Source organism: Diabrotica virgifera, chromosome 3 (genome assembly GCF_917563875.1).
Source record: "Diabrotica virgifera virgifera chromosome 3, PGI_DIABVI_V3a".
Lineage (NCBI taxonomy): Eukaryota > Metazoa > Arthropoda > Insecta > Coleoptera > Chrysomelidae > Diabrotica > Diabrotica virgifera.
Genome location: NC_065445.1, coordinates 109,908,275 through 109,924,215, shown reverse-complemented (window position 1 = coordinate 109,924,215; position 15,941 = coordinate 109,908,275). Strand labels below are relative to the sequence as shown.

The window sequence follows — 15,941 nt, the reverse complement described above, 5'->3', positions numbered from 1 at the left end:
CAGAAGCTGTAACCCAATACTCTGGGTATTGTGAATGAGAGGGAGTAAAAGGTAAAATTGAAGTAGACGTAGAAGAGGGAAGTTATTGAAGATATTAATTAAGAAAGGCTTAGCTCAGAAGATCCAATTAAAACTGACGAATAAACACGAACTCTCAAGTGGGGATTCGGGCTAGCTTTTATTACACTGAATATCGGCTTTAAAATATGAAAACAAAGATATTGGATAATGATATGATAACAAGGAAGAAAATAAGACCTTTTAAATACAAAAACTCAATGCAACTAAATGAAACCACTGGAAATAACAGGATATGCAAAGTACGATAGGTAGAGAAGAAGAAGATGGGCGCCAACTCGAGACAGAAGTACGGGAAATTTGCTCGAGGTTTTTTTTGAAGTAACGAACAACAAGAAATAAACTAAATAAATGACACGATACAATTTCCTGAAATAAAAAAAAAATTCAATAATTACCTTTTCTTGCTATAATATATACTGTTGGTAGGAACTGAAATAAAAGCAGAAATAGTAACGACAAATATATTTATAATTTATTTATATTAAACAATATCTGTTAAATAAATCTCTAAAGTAAGTAAAAATATAAATACTTTATTTACATATTAGGTAAATCAAAACCTTGAAAACAGTAGGGTGTTGAGATAAAAGAGGACCCAAAAGCCACTAGCAAATACAAAAAAAAACCACTACTGCGCCAAGGAAAAAGGTATTAGTAGAAAGGTATCATAGAGTCCGTGAGAATAGCCAAAGTCATAATCATATTGTTAGTACTTAATATCTAACAGGACTATCAAGTGTCCAAATCTTACATACCAGATCTATATGGAAGAACTAAGCTTACACTATAGATGCTGGGGAATATCTGAAATTTATTGAAATAAGTCGGGTTCAATGACTTTTATATAAATTGAGTAATATTTAAATGTGTTAAAATCCTTGTAATAATGTATTTACTTTCGTATTAAATTTTATGACTGAATTTATGTAGAATTATTATTGACCATTACTTATTTACCGTTTACTTGAAATCCAACTCTATTAAAGAAAAAACAAACCCCTCCCCCTATTTTACAAAGAACTAGAAAAATGTATGGTTTGTTCAACAGTAAATGGTTGAGTTTAATTAGTGCGGTCGTAAATATTATTAAATTTATCTGACCTGGCCCATTGTTAAGACCCACCCGGAGCGATAATCAACCGAGGTAGTCAGAGTTGGTCTTTTGACAATTAACACTGACTAGACGGTACTCCCATAATAAAGCCTGAAATAAATTTTACCTGAAACCGGGCCTTTTATACTATTATCGGTTAATCCAGGATGTCTATAGTGGTAACTAATTGAACTCAGCCATTTACTGTTAAACATACCATACCTGGTTTATATCGATATAGAGCAGTTTACAAAAATCAAAGTTATTAGGAATTTAAATAACAATAAAAAAAATATAGCCTTATCTTTTCAAAAACACACTGTTGTCCAATGAAGTCGTCTTAAGATGATCCTCGGTTAGAAGGTGATAATATAATATAATAATAATAATAGAGTTTATTTGTAGCAACCTAGTACATAATAAATAAACCCAGTTTCTCACTGAAGTTGTTAGTCACATGGACTACAACTTGTGATTGTATATATACATATACAACATATGATGAACTGCCACATACAAAGCGGATGGATTGATATGAGATAGTAGCCAAAGCTGTTGCTATATTGGCAGCTGTGGAATCAAGTAATGGTGTTGTCGGTTTCAAAAACAATACAAAATTGGGTACTCCAAAGTAGGAGATGGTCCCATAATTAAGGTGGCTATCTGAGTTTTATAATGAAACAGCAATTACCGGCATTACGGGTTGAAACTTATATTTAAATTGGCTGATATTTCCTTTTTGTATTTATTCAATACTTCCAATATTGCTGTAGATGATATTGATGTTATATTACTTTGGAGATAAATAATTTATTTGCTTCCACGTGTTCTTTTTTTAAAACTCAGATGCCACCTTCAAATTCAATGTTGAGCCGCCAGCCGCAGAACCCAGACTGATTGGTTTCTCGGATACGATCAACGATCGGCGCTTCGATCCGATGGTAAAAATCCATATATCATAGGCGTAACCAAGAAAATTTTTAGGGGTAGTGTAGAATGAACGCTACAAAGCACTGTATTTAAATAATGATTAAAAGCAACGACATGATCTTAGTTTTAATGAACAGTGATAACAATAACAAAACATAAAAAAACAACTTAAATGTAACTTAACCTAAGTACTAAGTGACAGAAAAACTACTAAAAAATAACTTAATACTTTGTATTGCCTCCCCTAGCCTCTATAACTGCCTGTACACGTTGGCTCATGCTGTCTATGAGGTTGCGAATATCATCTTGCTGGATGTTTTGCCATTCCTCTTCTAGAGCCAAACGAAGTTCGTTAATTGAGGCTGGTGCGACTTCGCGACCTCTAATATTTCTACCAAGCATGTCCCAAACGTGCTCTATTGGGTTCAGATCTGGCGAACACGCTGGCCAGTTCATTTTATTAATACCAACTTCCTCTAAATATTGTGTGACACACATTGCAGAATGGGGTGACGCATTATCTTGCATTAATAGAAAATCATCGCCGATATATTGAGAGAAGGGTACTACGTGATGCGCTAAAATTTCCTCAATATACCGGTGTGCAGTCAACGAACCCTCAATAAATACCAATTCAGTGTGCGCTTCTCGGTATATTCCTGGGGTCGTATTTTCGAATTCAATAGAATATTTTCGCATACGTGTTAACTCGAATGAAAAATTTCGTATACGAACGTGAATGTGTATTTTTGAACGTCCTTCGAAATGTTGTACGTATACGAGCAGAATTTGCACCGGCAACACTGCAAATTCGAATAACATTGAACTTATTTGTCATCTGAAGAGTCACAATGTTGCCATATTTGTTTGGTCTATTTCTTGTATAATGTATAAGACTGTCTTAACTGGGGTATAATGTATAAGAATAAGATTGTATAAGAACGTTTAATGTATAAATATAACGACTTATAGTCTGAACAAATTATAAAAAAGGGCCATTTTTCGGAGAAAAGTTGTTTAGGAAGTTATTTTAAGTGTAATCGAATATTAAGATTGCATAGGTATATTAGTAATATCAATTTGCAAAGTCCGCAGAAAGTGTGCCATTTTGTTTAATATTATTTTTATATCCAGTATTTACACTGATACTTTACTACAAATTTACTTTTCAAAACTTTACTTCAAACCGATTTTTTAAATGCACCTTTATGTAATGTGATAGTATGAAAAAATTGAGGATATGGCAACGGTGTCACATGTCAAGTTTGGAGCTTAGATCCAATGCTAAAATGCGTACATAAAGTTAGGTTAGGTTATATTTTCAAGGCATAATCGTACAACATGTCCTTTCTTTCTATTAAAGAATTATTTAAACCAGCCATTGAAAATAAATTTTAATGTAAAAATATTGTAGACAACAACACAATTAACCCTATCAGCTAAAACTATCATGACAGCTGAAATGACCTTGAAATGAAGCAATAATTCGTATACGAGCATCACGATTCGAATGGTTCATACCCATTCGAGTCGCCGTATACGAAAAAATTCGTACACGAAGTATTCGAAAATACAAGACACCGGATTTCAAGCGAAATTCTTCTAATTTCGTATGCGAAATATGCTCGAATGAATTCGAAAATAGGACCCCTGCCCATACCATCACCGAACCCCCTCCATGGCTAACACGGGGACTGAAAGCGCACACCGCAAATTTCTCTCCAGTTCAACGCCATACTCGTTCTCTCCCATCTAATGAGTGAAGACAGTATCTCGACTCATCCGTAAAAAAACATTGCTCCATTGTCCTAAATTCCAATGTAAATGTTTCCTGGAAAATTGTAGTATAGCCACTCTGTGCCGTGGAAGTAATTCGGGCCCAGTTGCTGGTCTGCAACTTTGCAAACCAAATTCATGTAATCTTCAAGGAACTGTAAATATGTACACTTAAATTATTGCCTCGAACCTCTTGAAGCTGATTTCTTGGTTGCACCGCTGTTAAATGACGATCCCGCAAAGCGTTGATTCGTATAAAACGATCATCTAAAGCGGTAGTTTTGTGCTTTTTTTATCAAAAAACTGACTATACCAAATTAAAATTTATAAATTTATACACAGTGTGCTAAAAAAATCATCAAAATAGGGCTAAAAATAAAACAATTGAAATACTTTGAATTTGACTAAAATTTTCTCCGTTGCGTTTTTTTTTGCATCGAGTGTAGATATGAAAATAAAATTAGTTCTATAAAAATGAAATAAAATGAAAAATAGATAAACAAATATGAATATTATTGAATAGTATAATTGGATCGGAAATAATCGGTTTTATCGTTCTGTGTAACTGATGGGCGTTCATGCACAATGTGGAGGGGAGACTAAGGGGAAATATGATTGTGATCCTTGTCTATTAAATAAAAACGTAATATTGGCAGCTTTGTTAGATATCTAGCTAATTTTGTTTTGTAATACTAACCATAAACTTTTTCCGTATCAGTACATGTACGTTTACATTTTATTGTGTTTATTTTAAAGGTATCGGAGATGATCGGCTGTGATGCCACCGATTGTGACATCGAATGGTTCCATTTCGAATGCGTCGGAATCATGGTTCCGCCCAAAGGACAATGGTTCTGCCCTGATTGCAGAAAGAAGAAAGCCAGAAGGGAGTTAATGGCCAACATGAAAAATAATTAAATTAGTAAAAAACTAGGTGTTTAGTGACTAAAAGTGCGAAAAGAGATGTGACGTGCTTCGTGGTTTTGGACACTTATTGAATTTTGACTATTATAGGTATTAATATTCTCTCATTGATTTGTTTAGTTAAACCGTATTGGCAGTTCAAATGCTGAAAGTATTCATAAAAAAAGATAATTTATGTCCACAAGTACAAAAAAAACTAATAATGCCAATAATATTTATTGTATGTCATTTAAATTTGTCTCGAGCTGGAATATTTGTTAATATAATATAGATCTGGATCATTAAATTTGTTCTTTTAATTCTGTATTTACATTTACGAGCCCTAACAAATATATGTTGGAACAAGCAGTTATTTTGCGAATAAAATGCCAATTTACCGAAATTATTTTATATTTACTTATCTTTTTTTTTTAAATTGTAGATACGATTAACAACATTTTTTTTATGTGTAGAATTATTTTTACGGTTTAATTATGTATTTTATGTTTAGTATTAATTATTCTTTAATTAATTGTTGGATAATCGAAAAATGCTGACAACTAAATATTGGAACAAGAGGTTTTTAACAAATAAAAATAAAAATTAATAAGGCGTAACGTCGCCCTTGGCTTAAATAACAGCCTGAACTCTATTAGGCATTGTATCAACTAGGCCTTCGGGGGTGAAACTATCCAATATTTCTTGCAATTTAGCGTATATATGTAGTTGTGACAAAGTACGCTAAGGGTTATTTCTTAGGCGTTATTTAATTTTGTGCCTCTATTCGATTGTACTAGTACACTTTAGAAGACCAACAATAAGCATTTTTTCAAGATTTTTGTTCTCAGAACCTTTATTAAAAATGAACATAAAACTTTTTATATGTTAATATCTAACTCTTAGAGAATACAAAAAATATATATTTTTTCATTTATGTACGTACACCAATATTGTAGAGAGTCGAGGCCTCGAAAAAAAGTAGTTTGGATTGGGATCTCTGAAACAAAAAAATCGTACGCCATTTGAAAAAGGAAGGTTTCTTACGTGACAATTTACCACCGTTAGTAAAAAATTCCCCAAAAAAAAAGATTTTACGAAAATTTGAAAAAATTTTGTGAAAAAATCACCCGTTTTGCTTCAGTTTTTCATGGTTAAAAAATATTTATTTTTAATTTTTTGGTCAAATTGTGGTAAATTGTCACGTGAGAAACCTTCCTTTTTCAAATGCAGTACGATTTTTTTATTTCAGATATCCCAATCCTGAGATTAACAGTCCGCCATAATTTTTCGAGGCTTCGACTTTTGCGCCCTCTACAATATTAGTGTACGTGCAAAAATTAAAAAAAAATATTTTTTGTACTCTCTAAGAGTTAGATAATTATATGAAAAAAGTTTTATGTTCATTCTTAATAAAGGTTACGAGAAAAAAATTCTTGAAAAAAATTATTATTTTTAGTCTTCTAAAGTGTACTAGTACCTTAAGATCCGGGCTGCTAGAAGGATGTGACAAAACTTTAATGTCATGTTCACCCATCCATTTCTTTGGTAGATTTAGCTGTATGGCATGAGGCACCATTCTATTGAAAGATAAAATCTTCGCATGGATATATCGTTGCCGCACTTGGTAAAAACGAATGTTCAAGGATATCTTGATATTTGGATGAGTTTACTTTTGCCTTCAATAAAATGTAAAGTTCTCAATCCTTTGGGCGACATACAACCCCACACCATGATGTCCTGTGGAAACTTTACGGTCCTTTTGAGACAATCTTTGTGGAATGCTTCTGTTGTTTCCCGATTCACACGCTTTCAGTAATCTCCTACACAGATATCACATTTGCTTTCCTCGCTATAGATAACTTTGTTATCTATATCCCAGTTAAGTTTGATCCACGAAAGTTGTGATATAGCCCAAATATAACGATTCCTTTTTTGAGTTTTCGTCAACAATAGTTTTCCTTTGGCATATTCGAATAAATAAAAAATAGAAAATTTATATCGCAAAGAAGAATCTATCAAATATACCTTATCGAAACTAAGACCGATTTTGCGGATATATTTGCGACGGCATTCTCTGGAAACATTCTTCCTAATTTCTCTATATCATCTAGCGGTTACTTCTCGTAGTGTATTTCTTCTTACCGACTTACAAATTCTAATTGAATGCCTTACATTCCTTTGAGAAATAGCTTTTGGACGGCCTGAGCTTTGCCGCATCAACACTGGCAGTTTCACCGTATTTCTTAATTGTATTAAACACAGTAGTTGCTACAGTCAATTCACTGGAAATTTCACGCATTGTTTTCCCTTTTAGTCCAAGAGGCAGCGCTGAAAAATCTCTCTGAATTTACTAAAGTAGCTTTTTCACAGTTAATTACTGTGATTGTATAGAGAAACATACTGCGGTCGGTCAAGCGAAACGTAGAACTGATAGGTTATCAAAGTTGCTTTCCTACGAAGGTAATGCAATCCATTTAATAAGGCTGAAAATGAGCATTAAAACATTCTAAATTGAATATAAATAAAAGTTATTATAGTCGGTCAGCTGTATGACGGGACAGAGCCGGTCGGTCGGCCGCAGTGAATTTACATGGTTATTCATTATACTTTGACCCCCCTGTAAACTCTTTTATTTACAGAATTAGAAAAAAATGTAAACTATAAAATTTATTCGATTTTTAAATTCTGATTTTTTGACATATCGTACTAACCCATCAGTAACCCCTGTTCTACGTTTCGCTTGACTGACCGCAGTATGTTTCTCTACACAATCACAGTAACCAACCATGAAACAACTAGCTTTAATAAATTCAGAGAGATTTTTCGGCGCTGCGTCTCCCTCCGTCTATTTGGTACAGAAGAATAATAATTTCTCGCACTTTTGGATCAGTAGGTTTTCCACGTGCCATGATTGTATTTTACTTGTAATAAAACTGACGGTTGTTAATTTATTCATATTCAAATGACGCGTTATAATTATTGTTAACAACAAACTAGCTACTCGTATGTTTGATTTCAAAGCCTTCTTTCCGCCAGGCTGATAAAACTTCACGCGTTTCTTGCCAGGCACGCTAAAACGCTAGGAAAATCAAAAAATGTTGCAAATATTTAGTTGTGGGCAGTTTTCGATTATTAAACAATTAATTGAAAAGTAATCAACATAAAATATATAATTAAACCGTAAAAATAATTCCATACATCATAAAAAATGTTAATTTAAAAAAATTTAAATAAAAGAATTTCGGTAAATTGGCATTTTATTCGCAAAATAACTGCTTGTTCCAACATGTAGTTGTTAGTGCTCGTAATACTAGTGGCTGTAATATTTAGCAATGGTGATATATATATTTGTAAATATATGATAAATGGTAGAATTTATGCGTTTGGGAATAAATTAAAAACTGACTGCATTGAAAATTTGATCTATTACATATCAGTTTCATATTAATTTCAACAAACCCTATGTTTTTTAACATGTGGTACTGCTGTTGTTTGGTATGGTATAATTTTTTCCACAAGTGGTTTAAAAATTAACAAAAAAGTTTGCAACTTAGTACATAATTTAATTAGTCCTACCACTTTGGTTTTCTGTACGTACTATGATACCATACAAAATGGTACCATGGAATTATGCTATCTATTCGATACGCGTTTTATTTTTTCTTGTCATTTGTATATTTTTTAGCATATGGTTTTGATATTTAATGTTATGTTCGATATTAAATCTGAAAGTAAACTGGACTAGTTTTTTCATTGTTTTTAACTATTAAAGTATATTTTTTATTTGAATGGAAGTACTAATAAACATTTTCCTATTTTAGGGAAATATGAATGCCAGTTGCTGGAATTTGAACTGAAGGGCATAAAAGCTTCATTGACTTATAAAAATATAGATTCTAACTAATAATACCAGTCACTGATTAATGCAATTTATTTTTTTTGTTGGAAAAAAGCCACAATGTTACTTTGAGATTAAGAGGATGGGTACGTATTTTCGGCTGCAATGCTATTCAAATGGGGATTCATTTTTTTCGAATCCTGAGAAAACTAATAAGTATTTTTGAAAAATTTAAACGCACAATGAAAGATTACGTTATTGGCGAGGGCCGAAAGTTCCTGAGAACTTCTATAATGTTTATTTTAATAAGTTACAGGGGTGAACAACTAAGATAAAATTTAGTGTGATATTTAATTTAAAATATCTCATTCAAAATAAACTTTTTATTTATTCTAAGGGACTTTCGGCCCTCGGTAATAATATAGTCTTTCATTCTGCGTTTAAATTTTTCAAAAATATTTATTGGTTTTTTCAGGATTCGAAAAAAATGAACACAATGTCCGTGGTAATATTTCCAAATCTATCTTTGTCATACAACGCACTCAGTCGAATAGCATATTGTCAGCATACTGTCAGACAGTGACAATCAGTGACAATTTTAAATATTTGACATGGCATCGGGAATATTTTGAGTTGTTGATTAAATACTATTGATATATAGTGTATTTGATAAATAATTGGTTTAAGACGTGAACTTAATAAAAAATTATTTATTGTGTATTATTTGTGGAAGATCCAAGCAGAGAATACATCAGGATAATATATTTTGTGATCCAAGTAATTTATTGTTAAAGATGTTCAAAATTGTAAGCGTTCCATAGTAACAATATATTACTAAAAAATCACTTAAACACTTTTCCTCTTTTCTCGATTGAGTATTAGTTTTTGTTGTACATATAAATTATTACAATCACTGAATACATAGTTAGTGAAAATATTATCACATTTATTAACTGAATTAATAATTTGCAATTATAAAAATAACAGTTATCCAAGAACATTCAAAAGCCATCTCTTTAAGTTAATGATGATATTTTCAAGTAGAATGACATTCTAGTAATGTTTACATATCCATACCAGTGTGAATTTTACTACACTTTAAAGACAGAAAAAGTAGGGATACCCGTAAAATATTTGCGAATTATGTACCGATGGCCTTAAATTCATTTGACGTTTCGATTTCCACCTACGAAGTCGTTACAAAATACAAAATATTAAATAAACTTAATTTCAATAAGTAAAATTATGGCTTATTCCCAACAAAAATAGTAAATTGGTGCGTACTGACTTACGCATTTTTTTCTGAACGAATCGAACGAACAGATCGTGCCTTATCAAATTGCTCTAGGCAGTACGAATTCGCGAGCAAAATTCTACCGAACTGAACGAGCCGATCATTTTCGGAGGAGTGTCGGTAGCCGTTGAAAGATCAAAAGCGAGCATTTGTTCGTTGATGCTCAGTGGGTAGGACGAACACTGAAATAAAATGAGTAGAACATGGAACGCGACGAATAGAACGAACATTTCGAATAAGCTGGGCATTTACTTATTTGTGCGGGCTCAGCTTGTTCGGAGCTGTCTTATAACAAAGATATTATCAAACACCACAATGAACATACTACTTATTCAACTTCTAGTATTATCTGTGGTACGTATTTTATGTAGGTTGAGTTGAGCCCCCAAAAAAGATGCAACAATTTACCCTCACTTTTACCCCCGGCTTCGACCTAAAACCCCCCTCGTGGGGGAAACACAGATTTAAAATGAATCTGTACGCCATAGAGAAAAATGTTTCAAACAAGAAATGTAGCTGAGGTAATGTTGAACAAAAAAATGTTAATTAGCACTTTTTGTGTAAAATGAACCGTTCTCTTAGAAACAACGCTTGAAGCGACCGGCGCTTTTGAAAGTCTTTTACGCCCGCGAAATCAATTTTTTAAATGAAATTTGTATCAGCTGGACGGTAAAAATTAGATATCTTTTGATCAGAGAGTCCTATTGACAAAAATCAAAATGCTTTTTAAAGGTAAAGAGTCCAGCTTTCGTATGTATTTTTGCATTTTTACGATTCTTATAAGATCAATGAAATTTATCACTTCCATTGATCGGTCGCTATGGAATTTCCATTGATAGCACCTAATCTTCAAAATCTATATCATGAAATTTCGATTTTTTAAGTTTTGACAACAAATATGAGGCATTTGAAATATGCCTATTTGAAAGCTGCACTCTCTACCTTTAAACCGCCTTTTAATTTTTGTTAATAGGACACTCTGACCAAAAGATATCGAAATTTTACCGTTGCGTTGATACAAAGGACACCGCACACATCGTATGGAAAATATAATGTCACTCAAATTCAATAAAATTTACATGAATAGATTGGTCTCGAAATTACAATCATTTGATAACATTGCGCCAACTCTGAATTTTGCTTAATTAGGGCGGTAGTTGTAATTAAAGTTTATCGAAATCGTATTTTGAAGTCCATAAAACTGACATTCATAATTTCTCTGTTTGACACACGTACATTCCCATTTGATTTTAGATTTATTTTTATCAATTTATGCTCTTATTATTCAAAATACAGAGTTGGCGCAATAAGAAATGATCGTAAATTCGGGACGAATCTATTCATATAAATTTTATTTCATTTAAGTGACATTATATTTTGCATAAGATGTGTGCGGTGTCCTTTTAATTGAAAAATTGATTTCGTGCGCTGACATTCAAAATCGCCGGTCGCTTCAAGCGTTTTTTCTGAGAGAACGGTTCATTCTACACAAAATAATATAATCTCTCTCTCCTGTCGTTTCCCCATTATTGAGGATCGTGATTTCTTCCAATATTCCTAACAATGTTTCTCCATTGGTCTCTATCTTCAGCTGCTCTAAGAGCTTCGCAGAATGAGTTTCCAGCTGAATGCTTTATTTGGTCAGACCATCTAGTTGGTGATCGTCCTCTTGATCTTTTCCCCGGAACGTTTCCAGAAACGATTAATCTCTCCAAACTGTCGTCACCTCTGCGAACCACGTGACCAAAGAATTGCAGAATTAGTTGCAGACATATTGTGGACAGCCTTTTTTAATATTGAGTTGGTTTATAATGGAAACGTTTGTCCTATGAACAGTCCAAGGTATGCGCAGCATTCTTCTCCAGCACCACATCTCAAAGGCATCAATTTTTTGGCGCTCGCATGCGCGAAGATTCCGAGTCTCTGCTCCGTATAGAAATATTGAGAATACAAGGGCATTCACCAGTCTCATCTTGATATTTTGAGAGAGAGATCTGTCTTTCCAAAGTTTAGTTAGGCGACTCATCGCATTTTTTGCCATACCAATACGTCTCCGAACTTCTGCTTCACAGTTACCATCGTTAGTTATACTAGACCCGAGATAGACAAAGGTGTTTACTATCTGGTATTCCTGTAATATGTTAGTCAGTTGAATAGTGTCAAATCTGTCGACCACCATTATTTATATAATACAAATAATATAATACACTACGCTAATAATAATTGCTCGTATAATTTGTAGGGATTAAATCTCTCAAGACTGGTATAAAGGCTTTAGATTTAAATGAATAAAGGATATTTCCCTACACATGGTTAGGATGGTGAGTAGTTCATTCTTTTGATATTTCCTTGTGTTAGCATATTTTCTATCCTTTGCACTCAGTGATCTGGGATTATTATTTTCTCACTTTCCTTTTGCAATGGCTGAATGAAACATCGTCTGCCTAAATGATACCAGGCATTCTTTGCTTAAACTTGTAGTACAATGATTGTGCGGTATACCACTCACAACATCACTAATCTTCCTTGAAAGGGAACAACTTCTCTGGCAATAGAGGGTCGTTTTGCTCAACTCTGACCACTGCATATTATTTTCCATCGACTGCCACTCCCGTTAACTCCTGGTTTGTAGGGAAAACCCTGAGTTATCGAATTATCTCTCTGAATCTGTTAATGAAATTAGCCATATATTGATCTTACACCTCTGATGCCAATCTGGTTCATAGGCGTAACCGGGGGGGCTTTGGGGGTTATAACCCCCCATTGGGATGTACTTTGAGCTCTATACGCACACCATTATGTGTTGCTGACAAACCAAGCCAGTTTGAAGTTGTAACCTCCCCCCTTAGGATCATCCTAGTTACGCCGTTGATCTGGTTGAACTAGATACCGGCATTGGCGCTAGTCGTCCGGTTTTTTGGAAAATGTGAATTATGAGTCTTAAAAGTGAGTGATAAACACACAAACTTTAAATACGCGAGTTCTTGACTTCGGTGACACACGGCAAGCTTACTCATACTGCATTGCGATGTCGTCGAGAGAAGACAGGTTAAAAAATATCAATTATTCAAAAACAAAAAGAAAAAATGACCTTGTTTTACTCTAATGTAAAACCACTTAACTTATAAAATGTAACTTGTCTCCTTTCAACAATCAATGATTCAATTATTGAATCATGTATTGCAATTTGCGTAATTAGTAAAAATATAGGCGTAGCTTAACCCCTTAATGCAAAGTTTTTTAAAGGCCGGCCAAAAGCATCTATTTTTTTTAATGTAAAAAGTGATCCTAGTGCGCAGGTCAGACCAACGAGTACTTGCATTTATCCGACTACTGAAATGATTTTCACGAAACTGTCACTGGAGGATCACAATTTTTGTCTTTTTTGCTTACAATCCCACGTAAATGATAAATATTAATAAAACGATTGTTTTTTTTTGTTTTCACATTTTATTTTCAATTATGATTGTATTCGAGTGTGAAAAATTATAGAAACATAAAATAGAACGCCGCTCGAATTATCGAGTGTGCACAGTTTGGCCAGTTTAGTTAAATCGAGCGTGCACGTTACGGGGTAAAGGCAATAAATTGACGGCTCGAAGCAGTGATTACACGTACGAGCTACGAGTAAGATTTCAAACCGGTTGGATCGATGACGAACTTACTCGGCAAACTTAAAGTACGCGTACTTACGGTGACACACGTGCGATAAAGGTCGTCGAGCCATAAGTCCGCGTACTTACTTGCGTGTCTGTCACCCCTTTAAGGGGCCATTGCCATATTGAGACGATTTGTGAATATTTTTTATGACCGAAACATTTTTTTCCGCATATTGCTGTTATTTTTAAAAGATAATAGAAAATTGAATTATTACCTACAATAAAAATAATATGTACAAAAAATGATAACTTCACATTGAACTAGGGAAAAATTAACACGCGGGACTTTTGACTTTTTGAGGTATTTGTGGTACAGAGATATCAATAAACTTGTCTGTTTTAATTTGATTATCATGAAGTGTTCTTAGATCTACATATGTCTAGATCTTCTGTAGTTCTTGCACAATTGGAGTAATGATCCGATGGTTGTAATGATGTGATGATCCGTTGAAAGGTCTACAGTCTAGAGAATAATATAGAAAAATATTTAAATAGATGTTCAAGTTAAAACCTCTTTAGTTTGCCTCAAATTTTACAGTGGTTTGTGAAACAGGTCGTCAACCTTTTGAGATTAGAAATATGTTTTGTATTTTTGGACTACTTATCTTATATGTGTTGGTTTGAATTGCCAATATTAACGATTTTTGTGATAGATTGTTTACGCTTCCATTACTTTTGATAATTATTAAGAATGTATTCTCTATTGTCTATTTTTATGGAGGATGTTTCATTCTATACATTTCTTAACCATAAAAATGAGTGTTTTTATTCATATTATTTAAAATCAGGTATGTAATTTCTGAATGAATTTCTTAGCATTGTTAATTTATTTAACTGTCCATTATATTAAACAGTTCTTATTTCAGTATTAATAAAAATATGTGAAAATAAAAAAATACAAATTTTCAAGCATCAGTTCATATTTAAATTGAGAAGTAAAAATGTCAAAAAAGAAGAATTACAAATGTTTTATAGAGGTATTAAATTTTATAATAAAGATAACGAATAGACTTCTTGATTTATATATAGATTTGGGAAATTGTTCTCTGACCTGTGCAGTCCTAATTTGTTTTTAAGTTCTTTAGATAAGAATGTTTTCTATTTTGACTCCCATTGTTTCATTTTACATTTAATTTAATCCTCTTACACTAATATATTTTATAATAGTATATTATAATTCAGCTGGGGAATTTTTTATACCAGAGCTGTCCAACTTCAAGTAGTTTGGGGACCACTAGAAAATATTAGAAAATAAGAATACCAGAAAATAAGAATATGAGGGCCGCATCATATGCGACTTGGTAAATGATTTGTAATGAATAAAACTGGTGATTGCAAATATTAAAAAACATAATCTATACCTACTCCTAAATGTGGTGAGATTGACAAACGAAGCAACTGAGAAAGGATTTATCAGAGAGCGAACATCTGTATTTGGATTTTATAAATTTCATGTTTGAAAAGCTGATTTCACAAAGGTACGTGCTTCCAAGCATGGAACCCATTATAAGACTAAATTTTCTTAAATTGGAATAATGTTCCTCCAATACTAATTTGAAAAAGTCCAATCTTCTTTCACGTCTTCCCTGGTAAAAAGGACCTGACTGTAAATCACACAGTTCGAATTTAAGGTCAGCTCTTCTCAACAGAGGTAGTGAGTGGTTGACTAAACAGTGAAATATCTCTTTCAATTTTCCTCAAGACACTAAATCGATTGCCAAATTTTTCTGTAAGTGTTTCAATCCAATCCAAATAGGTTGAAAATGAAATTTCGTCAAAGTCCTTCATTTCTTCAAAATACTCTTTACAGTTTGGAAAGAATGTGAAATCTTGTCTATAAATCAGTTAAAGGCAGCTAAACCAATCTTATTCTGTATCTTCTTACTGTACATTTAGAGATTAATAAACGTTAACCGCAGAATTATCTACTTTTTAAATGTATTTTTACAAAATATTGATTATTTCAAGTATATTTTTACTGTTTATTCATTAACAAATTCCATGCATTTATTCTTATCAAATCTTAAGTTAAAATATATTTTTCCAATACATACTTGAAAAAGAAGAATCTGATCTATGGCGATAAAATTGATAAACCTAAAATCGTTTTACAGCGTTTTCAATATACGCGTTCTTTTTCACTTTCACTGTCGGCCAAAATAACCAGGTACCTACATAACTCACTTTTCCCCGAGCTATGAATTAGAATACATCCGGGCTGATCCTTATACTTGCGCATTATGGCTCTAAGATAGTATGAGAAAACAACTAGACATGAAAATCTAGGGACTTTTTTTTATAATAATAGAGTTTATTTGTAGCAATTAGTATATAATAATAAACCGATGTTCTCACTGAAGTTGTTAG

The 15,941-nt window shown here is 32.9% G+C and overlaps 1 protein-coding gene across 2 annotated transcripts in view; it reads left to right on the top strand.

The window, feature by feature from the left end:
* Positions 1-8,524, top strand: part of LOC114341779 (uncharacterized) — a 119,313-nt gene extending 110,789 nt beyond the window's left edge. For both annotated transcript variants that reach the window (XM_028292587.2, XM_028292588.2), the window contains exon 10: positions 4,637-8,524. In XM_028292587.2, coding sequence (XP_028148388.1) covers positions 4,637-4,798 — 162 coding nt within the window. In that variant the 3' untranslated portion in view covers positions 4,799-8,524. The remainder of the gene's footprint in view (positions 1-4,636) is intronic.
* The last annotated feature ends 7,417 nt before the right edge of the window (positions 8,525-15,941 follow it).